The sequence below is a fragment of the Rhinopithecus bieti genome, unplaced genomic scaffold (genome assembly GCF_001698545.2).
Source record: "Rhinopithecus bieti isolate Rb0 unplaced genomic scaffold, ASM169854v2 scaffold_12088, whole genome shotgun sequence".
NCBI classification, from domain to species: Eukaryota; Metazoa; Chordata; class Mammalia; order Primates; family Cercopithecidae; genus Rhinopithecus; species Rhinopithecus bieti.
Window position 1 is genome coordinate 4,716,186 of NW_016807975.1, and position 18,902 is coordinate 4,735,087.

Sequence of the window (18,902 nt, forward strand, 5' to 3'; positions counted from 1 at the left end):
CCTTCCAGGTTCAAGTGATCCTCCCACCTGAGCTCCACAAGTAGCTGGGACTGCAGGTGTGTGCCACCATGCCCAGCTAATTTTTGAATTTTTTGTAGCGATGTGGTCTCGCTATGTTGCCCAGGCTAGGATTTCGACTTTTTATAGTAAAAGTAATACTCATTAAGGAAAAAATTTTAAACCGTGAAAAGGAAAAAAATTCCACATGTGTTCCCCAAATTTAAACCCAACCACTATTAATATCTTTGAGTATTTCTTTTTGGTCTCTATTTTTTCCCTGTACACAGATTGGTAACATAGTTTGATCACATTGTCTATATAAATTTGATCACTTTTTTTCCAATAAACTTTAGATCATAGAAAAAATTCTACTGTTCAAGGAACCTGGAATGCAGCTGCTGATAGTTATCTGTGCTTTTACTCTCTGTAGCTTAAAGACAGCTTTTAGAGAAAATATATAAAATCTATGAGTCATGCACTTGAGACTTTATTATCTGTCCATTGCATAGTTCCACTAATCAACTAGCAGACATCACACAAAACATTTACTCTTCAAAGAAATTTTACTTCTCACCTTCTGGGCTGCAAGATGGAGGGCTGTTCTCTGGCTATGGTCAGTTTTATTCACATCTGCTCCTGCCTTCAGGAGAGCATCTGCACAATCCAATCTGTCAGCCAACACGCAATACATAAGTGGTGTTCTCCCAAATTGATCTTCTTTGTCTTTAAGAGCAGAGTTTCCTATGAGGACAAGAAACAGATAGTGATATTTGATAATTGTTATTACTAATATAAGTAGGAACTATATTTGCTGTTTATTATCAAGCATTGTGCTAAATGCATTAAATATATCATCTTATTTTTACTTATCCTATGAAGTAGATATTACCATTGTCATATTATATGAAACTGAGGCTCAAAGAAGTTAAGTAACCAGTCTATGTTCACACTGAAAGCAGGTGGGGCTAGAATTTAAACTGATGACTCAATCATATTATGCTGACCGAACATTTTGAGATACAAAGCTACTTATGTTCCTCCCTCACTCACTCTTGTCTTCTGAAACAAATATTTAATTAATGCCAACTGTACACTGGGCATTTATGGTATGTTTTATGAGTGATACAAAAATGAATCATAGGCCAGGCACGGTGGCTCACACCTGTAATCCCAGTACTCTGGGAGGCCGAGGTGGGCAGATCACCTGAGGTCAGGAGTTCAAGACCAGCCTGACCAACATGTGAAACCCTGTCTCTACTAAAAATACAAAAATTAGCCAGGCGTGGTGGCAGATGCCTATAATCCCAGTTACTCAGGAGGCTGAGGCAGGAGAATTGCTTAAACCCAGAAGGTGGAGGTTGTAGTGAACCAAGATCGTGCCGTTGCACTCCAGCCTGGACAATGAGAGCAAAACTCCGTCTCAAAAAAAAAAAAAACCAAAAAAACAGTCACGGTTGATTTCCCTTTCTAGACAAGATGACAAGATAGAGCAAGTACACAGTATCCTCATCCTCCTGCTAATTACAACTAAAATCCCCAGGGCAAAAGGCAAAATAAATGACGGGCGGAGAAGGGAAGGCAGCCTTGACTAGGAACTTTGAAATTTGAGAGACAACCTGTGGTAAGTTCCCTGAAGCATTTTTTGTTTGCTTGTTTGCTTTTGCCTCCAATCTATAGTAAATTATAGGTTAGAGTAGCCTATAATCCAGAAGCACCAAGGCACACAGATGCCAAATGTCTCAAGAGAAGTCTACTCTCTCTAGTAAAAAGACTGGCAGGCAGGTAACTCTGCCGAGTGAACCATTTGACTATGCTCTACTCAAAACACATACAATAAAAGAAACTGTACCTCTTTTCCCCACTGGACACTATAGAGACTGTTGGAAGGAGCCCTGTCAAACTACCATGACCCGAATTAAGCAAAGGATATCAATGAGGTAGTATTTTACCCCCTTCCAACTAGAGAGTAGGAGAGTAGGAGTATGGAGAGGACAACAAAGTTGGAGGAAGTAACTCTTTAAATTGGTATAAAAAGTCAGGACACTTTGGTATAAAAAGTCAGGACACTTTTGAGCAGCTCATGTGTGAAACTGGTAAGAATCAAGACAGCAAAAGCTCTGAGAATTGAACTATAGTTAGATTACTGCCTTGGTTCTAAATGGGCCTGAGCAGCCCAGAGGTGGGGCAAACCAGAAGAGCCCTGCAAGATCTCTGAAAACGAACTTGAAAATGAAACCACAAAATCAAAAGAGAATGCTCATTCTAAACCTTGACAGATTGTCCGTTTATTAAAATAAGATATTTAAATAGGATCCAGAGTCTCATAATACAGAAAATGTCAAAGATATAATACCAAATTATGATACAACTCAAAAGTTTGGAAAATATTAATGTAAACAAGAAAAGACAATTAACAGGCACTGACACTGTGATGACACAGATATATTAGAATTATGTGACAAGAATTTTAAAACAACTCTCATAAAAACACTCCAAGAATCAACTATGAACACTCATGAAACAAATAGAACATCAGGAATGAAAAAAGAGCAGCAGAATGTAAATATCTGAGAAAAATAATAGAATGTTTTTATCCTCTTTAGCTTTGTTTTTTTTTTTTTTTAATGAGGGTCTCGCTGTGTTGCCCAGACTGGTCTTGAACTCCTGGACTCGGCTCAAGCAATCCTCCCTGCCTCAGCCTCCTGAGTAGCTGGGGCTACAATGCATGCCCAGCTTACCCTCTTTAATTTTTAGAATTATGTTTCGATGATTGAAAGCAAAAATAACCTTGCTGTATGATGTGGTTCTCAGTTTATGTAGAGGTGATTTTTAAAATAACGATATCAAAAAGAAGGGTAAAGGGACCTAATTAGTGATAAGGCTTCTATATTGCACTCAAAGTGGAAAATACAGACTGTGATAAAATAACTATACATATTCTAATACCAGATCATACACACACACACACACACACACACACACACACACACACACACTCAGAAACAAGTAAACAAAAAACCTCCAACAAAGACAAACTATACAAAGAGATTTATTTAAAAACACAATACAGACCCAGCAGGGTGGCTCACGCCTATAATCCTAACATTTTGAGACACCGAGGTGGGTGGTTCACTTGAGGCCTGGAGTTGGAGACCAGCCTGGCCAACACGCCAAAAACCCGTCTCTACTAAAAACACAAAAATTAGCTGGGTGTGGTGGTGGCACATGCCTGTAATACCAGCTACTTGGGAGGCTGAGGCATGAGAATCACTTGAACCCAGGAGGTGGAGGTTGCAGTGAGCTGAGATTGCACCACTACATCCCAGCCTGGATAACAGAACAAAAACCACAATATAAGATACCAGTTCACATACACTAGGATGGTTATAATAAAAAAGATACATAATAACAAGTATTAATGAGAATATGGAGAAATCAAAACCCTCATATACTACTGGTGGGAATCTAAAATGGTGCAGTCACTTTGGAAAATATTCTGGAAGTTCCTCAAAACATTAAGTAACCATTTGACCCAGCAATTCCACTCCCAAGTATATACCCAAGAGAAATGAAGACATACGTCCACACAAAAACTGGTACACAAATATCCATTGCAGTATTATTCATGACAGCCAAAAGGTGGAAATAATGCAAGTATCCATAAGCTGTTCATCAACTGACGAATGGCTAAACAAAATGTTGTATATCTCTACAGTGGAATATTATTCAGCAAAAGGAATGAAGGTCTAATATATGCTCAACATAGATGAACCTTGAAAACATGCTAAGTGAAAGAAACCAGTCAAAAAATACCACATATTATATATTTATGTGAAATATCTGGCACTGGCATATCTACAGAGACAGAAAGTAGATGAGTAGTTGCCTAGGACTGGAGGTTGGGCACAAATTTGAAGAGTAACAGCCAAAAGGTGAAGGGTTTCTTTGTGGGGTAATGAAAGTGTTCTAATATCATTTGTGGTGATGTTTGCCCAACACTGAATATACAAAATCACTCAGTTGTATACTTTAAATTTTGAATTGTAGGGTATGTGAATTATGTCTTAATAAAGCATTACAAAAAACTCTACCATATATAAATTAAAATGGAATACTAAAAATATTCAAGAAATGGAAAGGACAGGAATGAAAAACAGAAGGAACATGCAGTGTTCAACACAATAAATTAGAAATCTTAAATCTTAACATTCATAGTTACATTAAATGTAAATGGTGTAAACACACCAATAAAAAGGCTGAGATAAAAAAGAAGACTCAATTATATGCTATTTATAAAAAACTCACTTAAAATACAATAACATAGGAGGTTAAAAGTAAAAGAATGAGCAAAACTGTAATAAACAAGTACTAATGAAATGAAAGCTGGAGTTAAGTGTATTAATAGCTAACAAGGTAAACTTTAGAGAAAAGACAATTACCAGAAACAAATAGAGATATTATATAACAATAAAAGGGTCAATTCACCAAGAATACATAAAATTCCTAAATGTATATGTACTAAATCACGGAGCTTCAAAACACAGGCAGCAAAAACTGATAGAATAGAAACTCTTGAAAACACAATTATAATTGGTAACTTCAACACTCTTCGCTCAATAACTGCTAGAATCACTAAAATGAAAATCAGTAAGGACACAGAGGAACTGAACACCGAAATAAAGCAACAGGATATAATTGTTATTTATTTAACACTTAATTTAATGACAGCCAGGAATACAGTCTTTCAAAACATCCATGGGACCTTCACCAAAATATACAATATACTGGGTCATAAATGAATACCAACAGATTTAAAGAACTGAAGTCATACAAAGTGCGTTATCTGATGACAATGTAATTAAACTAGAAATCAATAATAGAATGATAACAGGAAATAGAAAATATTTACGATAATCCATGGGTTAAAGAGAAAATCTCAAGGGAAATTAAAAAGCATGATTAAATGAATAAAAACATATTGTTGTAAGGTTCTTGAACCACACATGAGGGAAGCTTAGAAGGAAATATATAGTAATGAATGCTTTTAATTTGAATAGAAGAATAGTTTCAAATCAATTATCCATGCTTCTACCTTAGAACACTAAAACAGAAGAGCAAATTTAACCCAAAACAAGCAGAAGGAAGTACATAAGAAAAATAAGAACAGAGAGCAATTACATTAAAATCAGAAAAAAACAGAGAAAATCAATGAAACTAAAAGTTGGTTCTTGGAAAATTAAATTAATAAATCTCTAATCAGATTGATCATTAAAAACAGAGCAGACACAAATTCCCAATATCAAGAATGATATCACTACAAAGCCCGCAGATATTAAAAGGCAAATAAGAGAATGTCATAAGCTATAAACTCACAATTTAAGTGAAATGGACAAATTCCTTGGAAGATATACTCCTTCAAAGTCCGTTTAAGATGTAGATACTCTCAACAGTACTTGTGATAGGATAATTCTAAGATGGCATCCAAGACTTCCAGCCCCTGGTATACATGCCCTGTATGGCCCCCTCCTCTTGAGTGTAGGCAGAACTATGATGTCACTCCCATGATTAGGTTTTGTTATGTGGCAAATGTGAAGGGATTTTGCGGATGTAATTGTCTCTTAATCATTTTCTTCAAGTTAATCAAGAGAGATTAGTTTGGGTTGCTTTGACCTAATCAGGTGAGCCTTTCAAAAGAATGTCTAGAGGTCAGAGGTAGAAATTGGAGAGATTTGAAGCAGCAGAGACACTTTCCTGCTGGCCTTGGAGAAGCAAAGTGCCATGAATTTTAAAATTGTACACACATACAAAAACTGTAGTCAACTCGTTTACCTCTATTTGTTGGAGTTTAGGTTTTCAGGCTCTTTCTGGGCTACATAGTTCTTTCCAGGGTACCCTGTAGCAATTTGAGAGTTCAGCAACACATTTTGCTGGGACTAAAGATCCAGGAGGAGCTTAGAGCTATGACTAGACCATTGATTGACTCATCACAAATGCGCACCTTGATCCCAGAGTCTTCACACATGCTCACCAACGAAAGATTCCCAGGATAATTCAGAGGCCTCTCATAACTTCTGCTCCAAAACGTTAATAAAGAACCTTGATAACTTGATTCTCCACCCAGGTACCAAATTCCCTTCCCCTCCACTGGAAGGTTCACCCCAACAACAACAGGAAAGAAAAACATTCCCTTCCCCTCCACTGGAAGGTTCACCCCAACAACAGGAAAGAAAAACATTCCCTTCCCCTCCATTGGAAGGTTCACTCCAACAACAGGAAAGAAAAGCCAAGACCTTCCAGGACATCAGAGATGGTTTGCCTTACAGGAGGAGAGGAATAAGGACATTGTTATCTGTGTGGAAAGAAAGGATGGTAAAACTGGGATACCTGTTACTCAACAGATTTTTCTCAGCTTAAATGAGAGCTAACAAATATTGGGCCAAAGAGGGTTCAGAATGAATCAAGAATTGAACCATTCAAACGTGGCTGCAGTTTCCACATGTATCATAGATGGAAGCCTTCTGAGAATGCTAGAATAGGAAATTATGACAATGAGCTGATTTAGTCATAAACTTTATTCTTGCACTTTTCTTTCTTGCTGGCATTTTTATGCAGCAGTCTATGCTAGGGTAGACTGTATACCAATAATTTTGATAACCTATGATGCGTGATGTCTTCTTCTTGTATCTTTTCCTTCTTACCTTGATAGCAGTAATTTATAAGGAATCTGTGTAAGTTTGAATGTATTTGAATATACTTTAGCTCTACTTTTTGATTTGAACCCAAATCAGCACCAATAAGTCTGAAGTATTCTCACATGTTTTATTTTTATCAATTAATTAATTAATTTTTTGAGATAGGATTTCACATTCATTGCCCAGGCTGGAGTGCAATATTGTGATCTCGGCTCATTGCAGCCTCTGCCTCCTGGGCTCAAGCAGTTCTCCTGTCTCAGCCTCCTGAGTAGCTAGGACTACAGGCGTATGCACTGCATTGGCTAATTTTTGCATTTTTTTGCAGAGACAGGGTTTTGTCATGTTGCCCGGGCTGGTCTCGAACTCTTAAGTTCAAGTGATCTATCTGTCTCGGCCTCCCAAAGTGCTGGGATTACAGGCATAAGCCATCACACAGGGCTCCCATATGTTTTCGAACCTAAGTCAGTGAGATGGATCCCAACATCTAGAATTTGAAGCAAGGTAACTTGTGTGGAAAGAAGGAAAAGAAAACATTGAGCAGTTTGACTAGAGCATAACTAATTAGAGTTTCTGGTTTTTAAAAATTTGAATTATATTAAAAGTAAATTCCAACACGTTATTTTTTTCAACATTCAGTAACAAATAAATATGCATATAAACAATAAAGTAGACATATTTAAATACCTTTAAAAAAGTGAATTCTAGGCCAGGTGCGGTGGCTCATGCCTGTAATCCCAGCACTTACTTTGGGAAGCCGAGGCGGGCAAATCACCAGATCAGGAGATCGAGACCATTCTGGCTAACATGGTGAAACCCCGTCTCTACCAAAAATACAAAAAATTAGCCAGACATGGTGGCAGGCGCCTGTAGTCCCAGCTACTTGGGAGCCTGAGGCAGGAGAGTGGCGTGAACCTGGGAGGCAGAGCTTGCAGTGAAGCCGAGATCACACCACTGCACTCCAGTCTGGGTGACAGAGCAAGACTCCATCTCAAAAAAAAAAAAAAAAAAGAATTCTGCCAATGTGCGGTGGGGAGAGAATCCTAAATCTCAGATGAGACCTTAGCCCTGGCTGATGCCTTGACTGCAGTCTTTTGACACCATGAGCAAAAGCCTCAGCTTGAGCAGTGTCTAGATTCCTGACATACAGAAATTGTGAAGTAATAAATGTTTGTTGTGTGTAAGCTAAGTTTGTGTTAATTTATTAAATAGCAATAAAAACCTAATATAGTATTTCATTAAAAAATTAAATTCATAGTTAATCTCCACTATAAAGTACTACTAAGAATAATTTGTTAAAAACTTCCCAGAGCAATCTTTGTAGAAATGAATGTGCAGTTTTAAAATTGTCATGGAAAGGCAAAAGAAGTAGAAGAATAAAAAGTTTTTGAAAAAAAGAACAAAGTTGGAGAACTCACATTGTATGATATCAAGGCATATTGTAAACCCACAGTAATGAAGAGAATGTGGTAATGGCAAATAAATAGACTCATAGACCAACAGAACAGATTTGAGAGTGTGTAAATAGACATACACAGACATGATCAACTGACTCTGACAAAGATGCAAAGGCAAACCAATAGATAATCTTTTAAATAAATGGTGCTGGAAAGGCCAGGCATGGTGGCTCATGCCAGTAATCCGAGCACTTTGGGAAGCCAAGGTGGGTGGATCACCTGAGGTCAGGAGTTCGAGACCAGCCTGGCCAACATGGTGAAACCCCATCTCTACTAAAAGTACAAAAATTAGCCAGGTGTGGTGGACACCTATAATTCCAGCTACTCAGGAGGCTGAGGCAGGAGAATCGCTTGAACCTGGGAGGCAGAGGTTGCAGTGAGCCGAGATCAAGCCACTGCACTCCAGCCTGGGCGACAAGAGTGAATAATAGTAATAATAAATGGTCCTGGAAAAATTTGGCATTCATATACAAAAACATAAACAAACCCAAAGCCTTCAACCTATATTTTGTACGTTAGTCAGTTCAAGCTGCTATAACAAAGTACCATAGCCTGGGAGGCTTATAAAAATTGGGGCTGGGTGTGGTGGCTTATGCCTGTAATCCCAGCACTTTGAGAGGCTGAGGTGGGCAGATCACTTGAGGCCAGGAGTTTGAGACCAGTCTGGCCAACATGGTGAAACCCCATCTCTACTAAAAATACAAAAATTAGCAAGGTGTGGTGGCAGGAGCCTGTAATCCCAGCTACTCAGGAGGTTGAGGCAAGAGAATCGCTTGAACCCGGGAAGTGGAGGTTGCAGTGAGCTGAGATACCGTCACTGCACTCCAGCCTGGGCAACGAAGTGAGACTGTCTCAACAGTCTCAACAGTCTCAACAAAACAAAACAAAAATTGGCTGGGCATGGTGACTCCTGCCTGTAACCCCAGCACTTCGGGAGGTTGAGGCAGGAGGCTCACGTGAGGCCAGGGATTCAAGACCAGCATGGCCAACACAGCAAGACTCCGTATCTAAAAAAAGAAAGAAAGAAAAAATCTGTCTTGGTGGTATGCACCTGTGCCTAGCAGTTCTGGAAGCTAGAAGTCTGCAATCAGGATGCCAGCATGATAAGGTTCCGGTGAGGCCTCTCTTCTGAGTTGCAGACTGCTGACTTCTGATATCCTCACATGAAAAAGAAGGCTTGAAAGCTTTCTGGGGTTCCTTTTATAAGTGTTCCTTTTATAAGCTAACTCCATTGAGGAAGGCTGAACCCTCATGACTTAAATTATCTCCCAAAGGCCCCACCTCCTAATATCACATTGGCGGTTAGGGTTTCAAACATGAATCTTGGAGGAATACAAATATTCAGTCCATAATAGCACCATATATAAAAATTACCTCAAAATGAATCATAAACTTAAATCTAAAACCTATAACTGCTTCTTCGAGAAAACACCAAATGATGGATGATGCCGGTATAGCACCGGCGGGGGGCCCGGAGGCCCTGGTGGCCCTGGGAAGGGGAACCGCAGTGGCTTCCACTGAGGTTTTGGCAGTGGCATCCGGGGCTGGGGTCGCGGCCATGGACGGGGCCAGGGCTGAGGCCGTGGAGCTCATGAGGCAAGGCTGAGGATAAGGAGTGGATGCCTGTCACCAAGCTGGGCCGCTTGGTCAAGAACACGAAGATCAAGTCCCTGGAGGAAATCTATCTCTTCTCCCTGCCCATTAATGAATCTGAGATGACTGACTTTTTCCTGGGGGCCTCTCTCAAGGACGAGATCTTGAAGATTATGCCGGTGCAGAAGCAGACCCATGCTGGCCAGTGCACCAGGTTCAAGGCGTTTGTTGCTATGGGGGCTACAATGGCCACGTCGGTCTGGGTGTTAAGTGCTCCAAGGAGGTGGCCACCGCCATCCATAAGGCCATCATCCTGGCCAAGCTCTCCATTGTCCCCGTGCACAGAGGCTACTGGGGGAACAAGATTGGCAAGCCCCACACCGTCCCTTGCAAGGTGACAGGCCGCTGTGACTCTGTGCTGGTACGCCTCATCCCTGCACCCAGGGGCACTGGCATCGTCTTGGCGCCTATGCCCAAGAAGTTGCTCATGATGGCTGGTATCGATGACTGCTACATCTCAGCCTGGGGCTGCACTGTCACTCTGGGCAACTTCGCCAAGGCCACCTTTGATGCCATCTCTAAGACCTACAGCTACCTGACCCCTGATCTCTGGAAGGAGACTGTATTTACCAAGTCTCCCTAACAGGAATTCACTGACCACCTCGTCAAGACCCACACCAGAGTTTCTGTGCAGCAGACCCAGGCTCCAGCTGTGGCTACAACATAGGGTTTTAAACAAGAAAAATAAAGTGAATTAAGCCTGTCAAAAAAATAAATAAATAAATAAAACCTATAACTATATAAAACTTTTAGAAGCAATTGAAGGTGAAAATCTTAATGATTTTGTGTTAGGCAGAGATTTCTTAGATATGGTACAAAAGAATAATCCATAAAAATTAATAAATTAGATTTCATCCAAATAAAGAAATTGTATTTGAAAACACAATTAAGAAAAATTTTTAAAAAGCCACAAATTGGGAGGAAATATTTGCAAAACACATATTTGATAAGGCCTTTTATTCTAGAATAAATAAAAACTCTTACAATAGAATAATTAGATGGATAATGAAACTCAGGCTGTGTGCAGTGGCTTACACCTGTAATCCCAGCACTTTGGGAGGCAGAGGCGGGTGGATTGCTTGAGTCTAGGAGTTTGAGACCAGCCTAGGCAACATGGCAAAACCCCATCTCTACTAAAAATATAAAAATTAGCCAGGTGCAGTGGCTGGACTCATGCCTGTAATCCCAGCTACTTGGGAGGCTGAGGCATGAGAACCCCGGGAGGCGGAGGTTGCAGGGAGCCGAGATTGCACCACTGCATTCTAGCCTGGGTGACAGAGTATGACCCTGTCTCAAAAAAAAAAAAAAAAAAAAAAGAAATTAAAAGGTGGGCAAAAGGTTTTAATAGACATTTCACTAAATAAGCATATGAAAAGACTCTCAACATCATTAATATACAGGGAAATGTAAACTTAACCTATAATGTGATACCACTACACATCTATTAGAATGGCTAAAATGAAAACAATCAAAAGCAAACTTCACAATATCAAATGCTGTTAAGGATGTAGAATCTAGTTGTAGAACTATGGTAATAGAACTCTCAGCCATTGTTGGTAGAAATGCAAAATGGTATAGCTACTATTAAAACTGTAGCATAATAAATATGGCCAAATAACTTTTCACCTAAGTGTTTATTCAGGAGAAATAAAAGCATGAAAGTTTAAGTTCATATAAAAACTTGTATGTGAATATTTACAACAGCTTTATTCATAATTGCTAAACACTGGAAACATCCCAATTGTCCTTCAACTGGAAAATGAGAAAATAATCTGCAGTACATCCATACAATGGAATATAGCTCACTAATAAAAAGGAATGAACCATTGATCCACTCAACAACATGGAAAATTCTCAAATGCCTTATGTCAAGTGAAAGAAATCCACTTCACCAGGCACAGGGGCTCACACCCATAATCCCAGCACTTTGGGAGGCTGAGTAGGGAGGATCCCTTGAAGTCTGGAGTTTGAGACCAGCCTGGGCAACATGGCAAAACCCCATCTCTACACAACACATACACGTGCACGCACACACACACACACAAACACTCTTAGCTGGGCATGGTGGAACATGTCTGTAGTCCCAGCTACTCAGGAGGCTGAGGTGGGAGGATCACTTGAGCCTGGGAGGTTGAGGCTGCAGTGAGCCATGACTGTACCACTGCCTGGGAGACAAAGTGAGACTCTGTCTCAAAAAAAAAAAAAAAAAAAAAAAAAAAAAAAGAAAGAATGACATCTGCCTCAAAGGGTATATATATCATGTGACACATTAGCATGGGATTATGGAAAAGTTAAAACTATAGAGACAGAAAACAGACCAGTGGTTACCAGGGACTGGAATATGTGGAATGTGGGGAGAAACTGGCTATAAAAGGACACAGTTCTAACATTTTGGGGCATGATAAAACTGTTCTATATCTTGATGGTCATGGTGATGACATGATTATTTATTTGTCAAAATTAAATAACTGTATATGAACAAGGGTGAAATTTACTGTATTATATACCTTAATAAATTTTAGTTAAAAACAATAACTACAAAAGATGCCATGGCTCCAGCCATGTATGGTAAGTGAAAAAAATGTTGCTACTTTTGTTACAGATAATCGTCAAGTATTCATCTCTTACTAGCTGAGGGTAATTACATCTGGGTTGAACAAGAGGGAAGCCAGTTACTTCTAAGGTATCTTGGCCTGAACTGTGCTAATGGAGGAAGTGAGTTGACAAAATAAAATGTTTTCTTTGGAAAATATAAATGCTAGAAATGTCAATGGGTACAGTTAGATATAAGGAATAAATTTTGGTGTTCTACTGCACAGTAGGGTGACTATAGTTAACAATACTGTATTGCATATTTTAAAATAGCTAGAATTTTGAATGCTCTCACCACAGAGAAATGGTAAATGTCTGAGTTAATGCATATGCTAAATACCATCATTTGGTCATTACACAATGTATACATATATTATAACATCACACTCCACCCCCATAAACACATACAATCAGTATGTATCAATTAAAACAAAACAAAACAAAACAAAACAAAAAACCAGATAAATGCCTGGGTTGTTTTGGGCATGAAACTAAGCTACTGTTTTTAGTTTGAAATACTTCAACATATATTTTAATCTTGGACACGCTGGGACCCAGAAAGACTTCCTAGCTTCTCAGCAATTTACTTCACTAATCCATGCTTCCATGTATACTGGTAAAAAGCAAGAAAGGTCATTGCTCTGGAAATTTGAAAGAACCTTACAGATGTTTTCAGGTTATGTATAACTTCTAGAGGAGGCAGGTATTCTTTTTCAGAACGTTTTTTGAAGATGGAGGCAAATTTTGCATTGGATTCAACACATCTGATAACAGAAGCCCTTATGCACAAGGCTCTATGTGGTACAACAGTACATTCTTTGTACTAGAGCCTCCAATATCTAATCTAGAAGATTCCAAAGATTCTATCACTGTATTTATAGAAAAAGATTTATTTAAACTGAAACTCATTAACTGAACTAAAATGTAGTACAAGAAGAACACGTTCCTTTTATCAGTTTGAGTCCTTCTGGAGTCGAAGTGATCCTTACAGAGAATATGCCATAATAAGACTAGTCTCTAGTTGGCTTTCATGATTAAAGGACAGTCTCTACTGGCATCTTGTTAGGTTAAGCAGAGATAGTAGTAGCTAGTATTAGTAAGATAACAGTAATTTATTTACACTTTCTGCCTAGAGAGACATTCCTCCTTAGAAGCTTTAGTAAGGGAGAAGATTAGGAACTATGGTCACAAGAATAAGTGCTGAGAAACGGAGGCCATCTCACATTTTGGGATAATCCTAACTCGAGCTTGTCCAACCCGTGGCCTATGGCCTACATGTGGCCCAGGAAGGCTTTTAATGCTGCACAACACAAATTCATAATTTTTCTTAAAACATTATGAGATTTTTTTTTTGCGATTTTTTTTTTTTTTTTAGCTCATCAGCTATTGTTAGTGTTAGTGTATTTTATGTGTAGTAGCCCAAGACAATTCTTCTTGCAATACCCAGGGGAGCCAAAAGCTTGAACACCCCTGTCCCAACTGATTAGGCTCCTCAAGGCCAAAGTAGAGTCAGCATCACGGGGTTAATACGTAATGTACCTTCTAGGACACAGAACTTTAGGTCAATCCTATCCTCTTCCTAAGTCTTATGTAAGACACAGGGAAACTTCAAGCCTTCTCTTTGTTCCCTGACATACATTGTTTCTGTGTAACCGGTATATGTATTTCCCAGAAGAGATGTTATTGGGTTATGTCACCATGATCCAATATTTTGTGCCTATAAGGCAAAATTTGGCGGAGGAAATTGAAAGTATATATCCCCTGGCTGGGTGTGGTGGCTCATGTCTGTAATCCCAGCATTTTGGGAAGCTGAGGTGGGTGGATCACCTGAGGTCAGGAGTTCGAGACCAGTCTGGTGAACATGGCAAAACCCTGTCTCTACTAAAATACAAAAATTAGCTGAGCATGGTGGCATGTACCTGTAGTCCCAGGTACTCGGGAGGCTGAGGCAGGAGAATCACTTGAACCCAGAAGGCAGAGGTTTCAGTGAGCTGAGATCGCACTGCTGCACTCCAGCCTGGGTGACAGAGTGAGACTCTGTCTCAAAAAAAAAAAAAAAAAAAAAAAGAAAGTATATATCCCCTAAATGATTAGAAAAAGCAGCATTCAACCTCACTTAGGTCCTGTCTTGAGTAGCGCTAGGGGGACAGTGGCTTCATGGCTAGTTTCTGAATAATGAGGGTACCATTAGGTTCTGGGCTTCCTGACCAGTAACTGAGCGAGGTCTGTGCCTTTATCTATCCACCCTACTCTCTTCCTTAGTTTCCCCACTTATAACATTCCGCTAATACTTGTCCAATCTACACTGTAACTTGTTTGATGATCCAATAAAAGAATGTATTGTTTGGAAATATTTGGTAATTGTAACATGTTATAGAAATGTAGAGCTTATAATGTAAACTAATATTGACTGGATGGCAGTGCATTTAAATTTGCATTCCTGTCAGGAACAGTTAATATAGAAAGCAGCTGGCTACTGTGCTGTGTTGTGCTAATTATTCTGGCAACTGTGGAGATGGCCTCTAATCCATGACCAGTTGGTGCCTGCTCAACTGGGGCTGGCATTCTGCATGTGCTCTGTCTCAGCACAGTCCAGAAAGCTGAGCTGGAAGCACGACTGGAAAGCCACTGCTCTACCGCATTCAGTTATTTCAAGGCTTGTTGAAGCATAAGAGTATGTATGGTTAATGGGCTGGTATGTGCAGAAACCAGAGTGCCAACTCTAGCAGTTAGAGGAAATGACTGTCACTTGCAGTTATAGTTGTGCTAGTCCGCACAATAGCTACAGCAACACAATGCCCAATGCAAGTAACAAGAGCAGTCTCTATTTATATCTTATTTGCTTGTTCTAAAATGTTATATTTGCATGGCATCCAAGACATATTTATTTCATCTGATTTCACCCACTTCTTACTTTATATATTTGATACTGTTATAATCTTGGGAAAGCATTTTTCTGTCACTAAAAAATATTTACTTATTGTTATAGAGTGACAACATGGGAACAATGGAAAGAACATAGGATTCATCATCAAATAACTTGGTTTGAGGCTCAACTTTGCCAGTTATTAACTGTGTAACTAAATTTCTCAACTTCTGAGTCTCAGTGTCCTACCACGCAAAATGAGAATAATAATAACATGAGACATATTGTATTTTGAGAGGACTTGAGATTTTATAAAATATTTCTGTACTTATAATCTGTGCAGGTATCTTAAAATATCATTTTCACTCACTGCTATTTCAAAATTATCATAGCTGTAAGACTTGCCCCTACACCTTGCTATTTAACATGTTCATAAAAAATTATGGCAGAATATTGCTATGTCTCAATTTAAAAACAATTCATATTTTAATATAACTGGTTTCCATTGTAATTCTCTATATTGCATTTCAGCTCTTAAAAATATTTTTTTTCTGAGGAGTCCAGAAGCTTACCAGATTGCCAGAAGGGCCTACAGCACAAAATGTTAAGAAAATCCCATCTAGATAATCATTCATTTAATCATTCAAGGTTCAGACCTAATCGGTTCTTTCTTATCTTTCTCATTCCTATTTATACATAGGAAAGTGCACCTGTGTACAAAAATATCTCCCCATACATTGAGGTCCCATAATTTAGCAGTTAAAAGAATGGACTCTGGAATCAGACTTCTTGGCTTCAATCTCAGTTCTGCTACTTCTTAGACAAGTTACTTAACCTCTCTGCATCTCAATTTCCTTATTTAAAAATGAGGGTAATACGAATACCCCAAACTCTTCATATTACTTCACTGTTAAGTTAATGAGTTGCCAAACAATACAGCGGCTGGCACATAAAACATAACTTTATAAATGTTAGCTAATTTTATTACTATTATTAGTATGGATGCATAAACATGTAAATATATTTATAAACATATTTGCATGTAGGCAAGCATTTTAAAAACATTTAATGACCCTAACATTTAAGGTAGCAATTGAGGTAAGGGAAGAAGTAACCTGAAATAGTACCTCTACTCTGTCATTTATGAGGCTCACTTCCATATCTAAATACTGTGTCAGAAGATGTTAAAAACAACTAGAGGAGGCCAGGCAAGGTGGTTCACCCCTGTAATCCCAGCACTTTGGGAGGCCGAGGTGGGCGGATCACCTGAGGTCGGGAGTTTGAGACCAGCCTGACCAACATAGAGAAACCCCATCTCTACTAAAATTACAAATTAGCCAGGCGTGGTGGCACATGCCTGTAATCCCAGCTACTTGGGAGGCTTAGGCAGGAGAATCGCTTGAACCAGGGAGGCGGAGGTTGTGGTTAGCCGAGATTGTGCCATTGCACTCCAGCCTGGGCAATAAGAGTGAAACTCCGACTCAAAATAAATAAATAAATAAATAAACAAGAAGAGAAATGATTTAGAGAGATTATGCTTGCTCAGAACACGCACAGTGAAACAGAAATTGTAGTAGAATCAGAATGGTGCTTCCTGGTCACGATACCACTGCACACAACCTCAAATATTATCGGCAGCAATGACAACATTGATCATTACACACCGTGCATATTTACTAATTATTTTGTTTAGTTTTCACAAAAATCCACAATATTAATCTTTGTTGCATTTAGTGCTCTTTCATCTTGAGACATTTCTGAAGCTATGAAAAACTTGATTATTTTAGTCTAAGCTGGTGTAATAATATCAGTAATAGGATATTAACTTACTGTCTACTATGTGTCAAGCATCATGCTAGATATTTTACTGTCATTATTTCATTTAATTCTCACACAAGTGAAATATTGTAATCTATAGTTTATAGATGAGGAAACTGAGGCTTAAAAATTAAATGGCTGGCCGGGCGCGGTAGTTCGCGCCTGTAATCCCAGCACTTTGGGAGGCTGAGGCGGGCAGATCACGAGATCAGGGGATTGAGACCATCCTGGCTAACACAGTGAAACCTCATTTCTACTAAAAATACAAAAAATTAGCCAGGCGTGGTGGCGGGTGCCTGTAGTCCCAGCTACTTGGGAGGCTGAGGCAGGAGAATGGCGTGAACCCCGGAGGCGGAGCTTGCAATGAGCCGAGATCGCGCCACTGCACTCCAGCCCGGGCGACAGAGCGAGACTCCGTCTCAAAAAAAAAAAAAAATTAAATGGCTTAGCCAAGATAATACTACTAATAAGTAACAGTTAGAATTTAAAACTCAGGTTTATCTGACTCTAAAATCTATACCTTTTTCTACCAATACGACATTGGATAGTATTAAAATGAATCTACTAAATTCTATTCTCAATTACATTTCTGGTATTCATTCAAATTATTTGCGTTCGGTGTTAAGAGAAAAAGTTAAATATCTATAAATGATAACCATAGCATATAAAGATTTTACTATGCTTTTCAGGCTCAGAAGTAAGCCCTAATACATCTGAATCTAGGAAGCGGTGAGTTATGGTAAAACATTAATCCACTGTATTAGATTAAACACTAAGAATTGCTACTGAAATGATGTTTCATTCAGAGAAGGCCTCTTCAGTCCTCCTCCAGGACAATGGGCAGCACAGAAAGTGTTCAATTTAATTAGTTGTGTATGTAGAAAGAGACACTCATCTGTTTCCATGGAGTCAAACACATCACTGACATACTTCTCCATGGAAACAGAGAGGGGAAAACAGAAAATGCTAAAGTGAATGAATTCACTGAGCAGTTGGTGAACAAAGATGCAAGAAAAAAAATTCATCTGTAGTACTATGTCACTAGTTTAGAAAAGAGAAATAGCATATATTTAGAGATCATCAAATATGTGATACATAAAAAGATGTTTAAAATACATTTAAATTATGACCTGGCATTCATAGGCATAGAAAAAAATTACATTGAAATGTAAGATGAAACGTTATTTTTGTACAAATATATAAATGCTGGAAAATACTCCAGAGCAAAGGTGCACAGAAAACATAATGGCACAATTCTTAAAAGATGAGGAGTGGCACCCTCAGTCAGTAATTAATAAGAAGTTCCTCAGACAAGATGATAGAAAACAGAAAAACAATTTATAAATAAGTTTATTAGCTATATACTGGCTTCACATCATGATTACTTTTTGGTTTTTAAGGATTTTCTCTTTGGGGATTTTCAAGGCTTCAAGTTTTAATAATAACACATTAATTAATCTGTATGACTGAGCCATAAAATATAAGTGTTTTAATTTATAACATACTGCACTTTTTTTCTTTGAAGGTTATATTTTAATTAAAGCAATAAAGAATTCATTTTACATGGTACTTTTCTTGATACATCCTGATTTAAAATTTTTTTTCTCATGGAATTTAGTCTCAACTTGCTCCTCAATTCAATTTCATTCAACTTAATTCATTTTTAGTCCTGGCCCTCAAGATGATTATAGACTACTTAGGAGAAAAGATACTTAAAGAATGATTATAATATTTATTCATTCCTTCAACAAATATATTTCTTATGTGCTTACTATGTGCCAAGTACTGTGCTGGATTTTGTGGATTTAGTGATGAATTAAACAGACC

The 18,902-nt window shown here is 38.5% G+C and overlaps 1 protein-coding gene and 1 pseudogene across 11 annotated transcripts in view; one reads left to right on the forward strand and one right to left on the reverse strand.

Annotated features, from left to right (window-relative positions):
• INVS (inversin) overlaps positions 1–18,902 on the reverse strand; it is a 235,046-nt gene that overhangs the window by 175,060 nt on the left and 41,084 nt on the right. For all 11 annotated transcript variants that reach the window (XR_001887727.1, XM_017884326.1, XM_017884321.1 and 8 more), the window contains one exon: positions 575–741. Coding sequence is in view for 9 of the 11 variants with exons in the window: in XM_017884326.1 (XP_017739815.1) it covers positions 575–741 (167 nt within the window). In the remaining 2 variants the exon portion in view is untranslated. The remainder of the gene's footprint in view (positions 1–574; positions 742–18,902) is intronic.
• On the forward strand, positions 9,582–10,466 carry LOC108537169 (40S ribosomal protein S2 pseudogene; annotated as a pseudogene).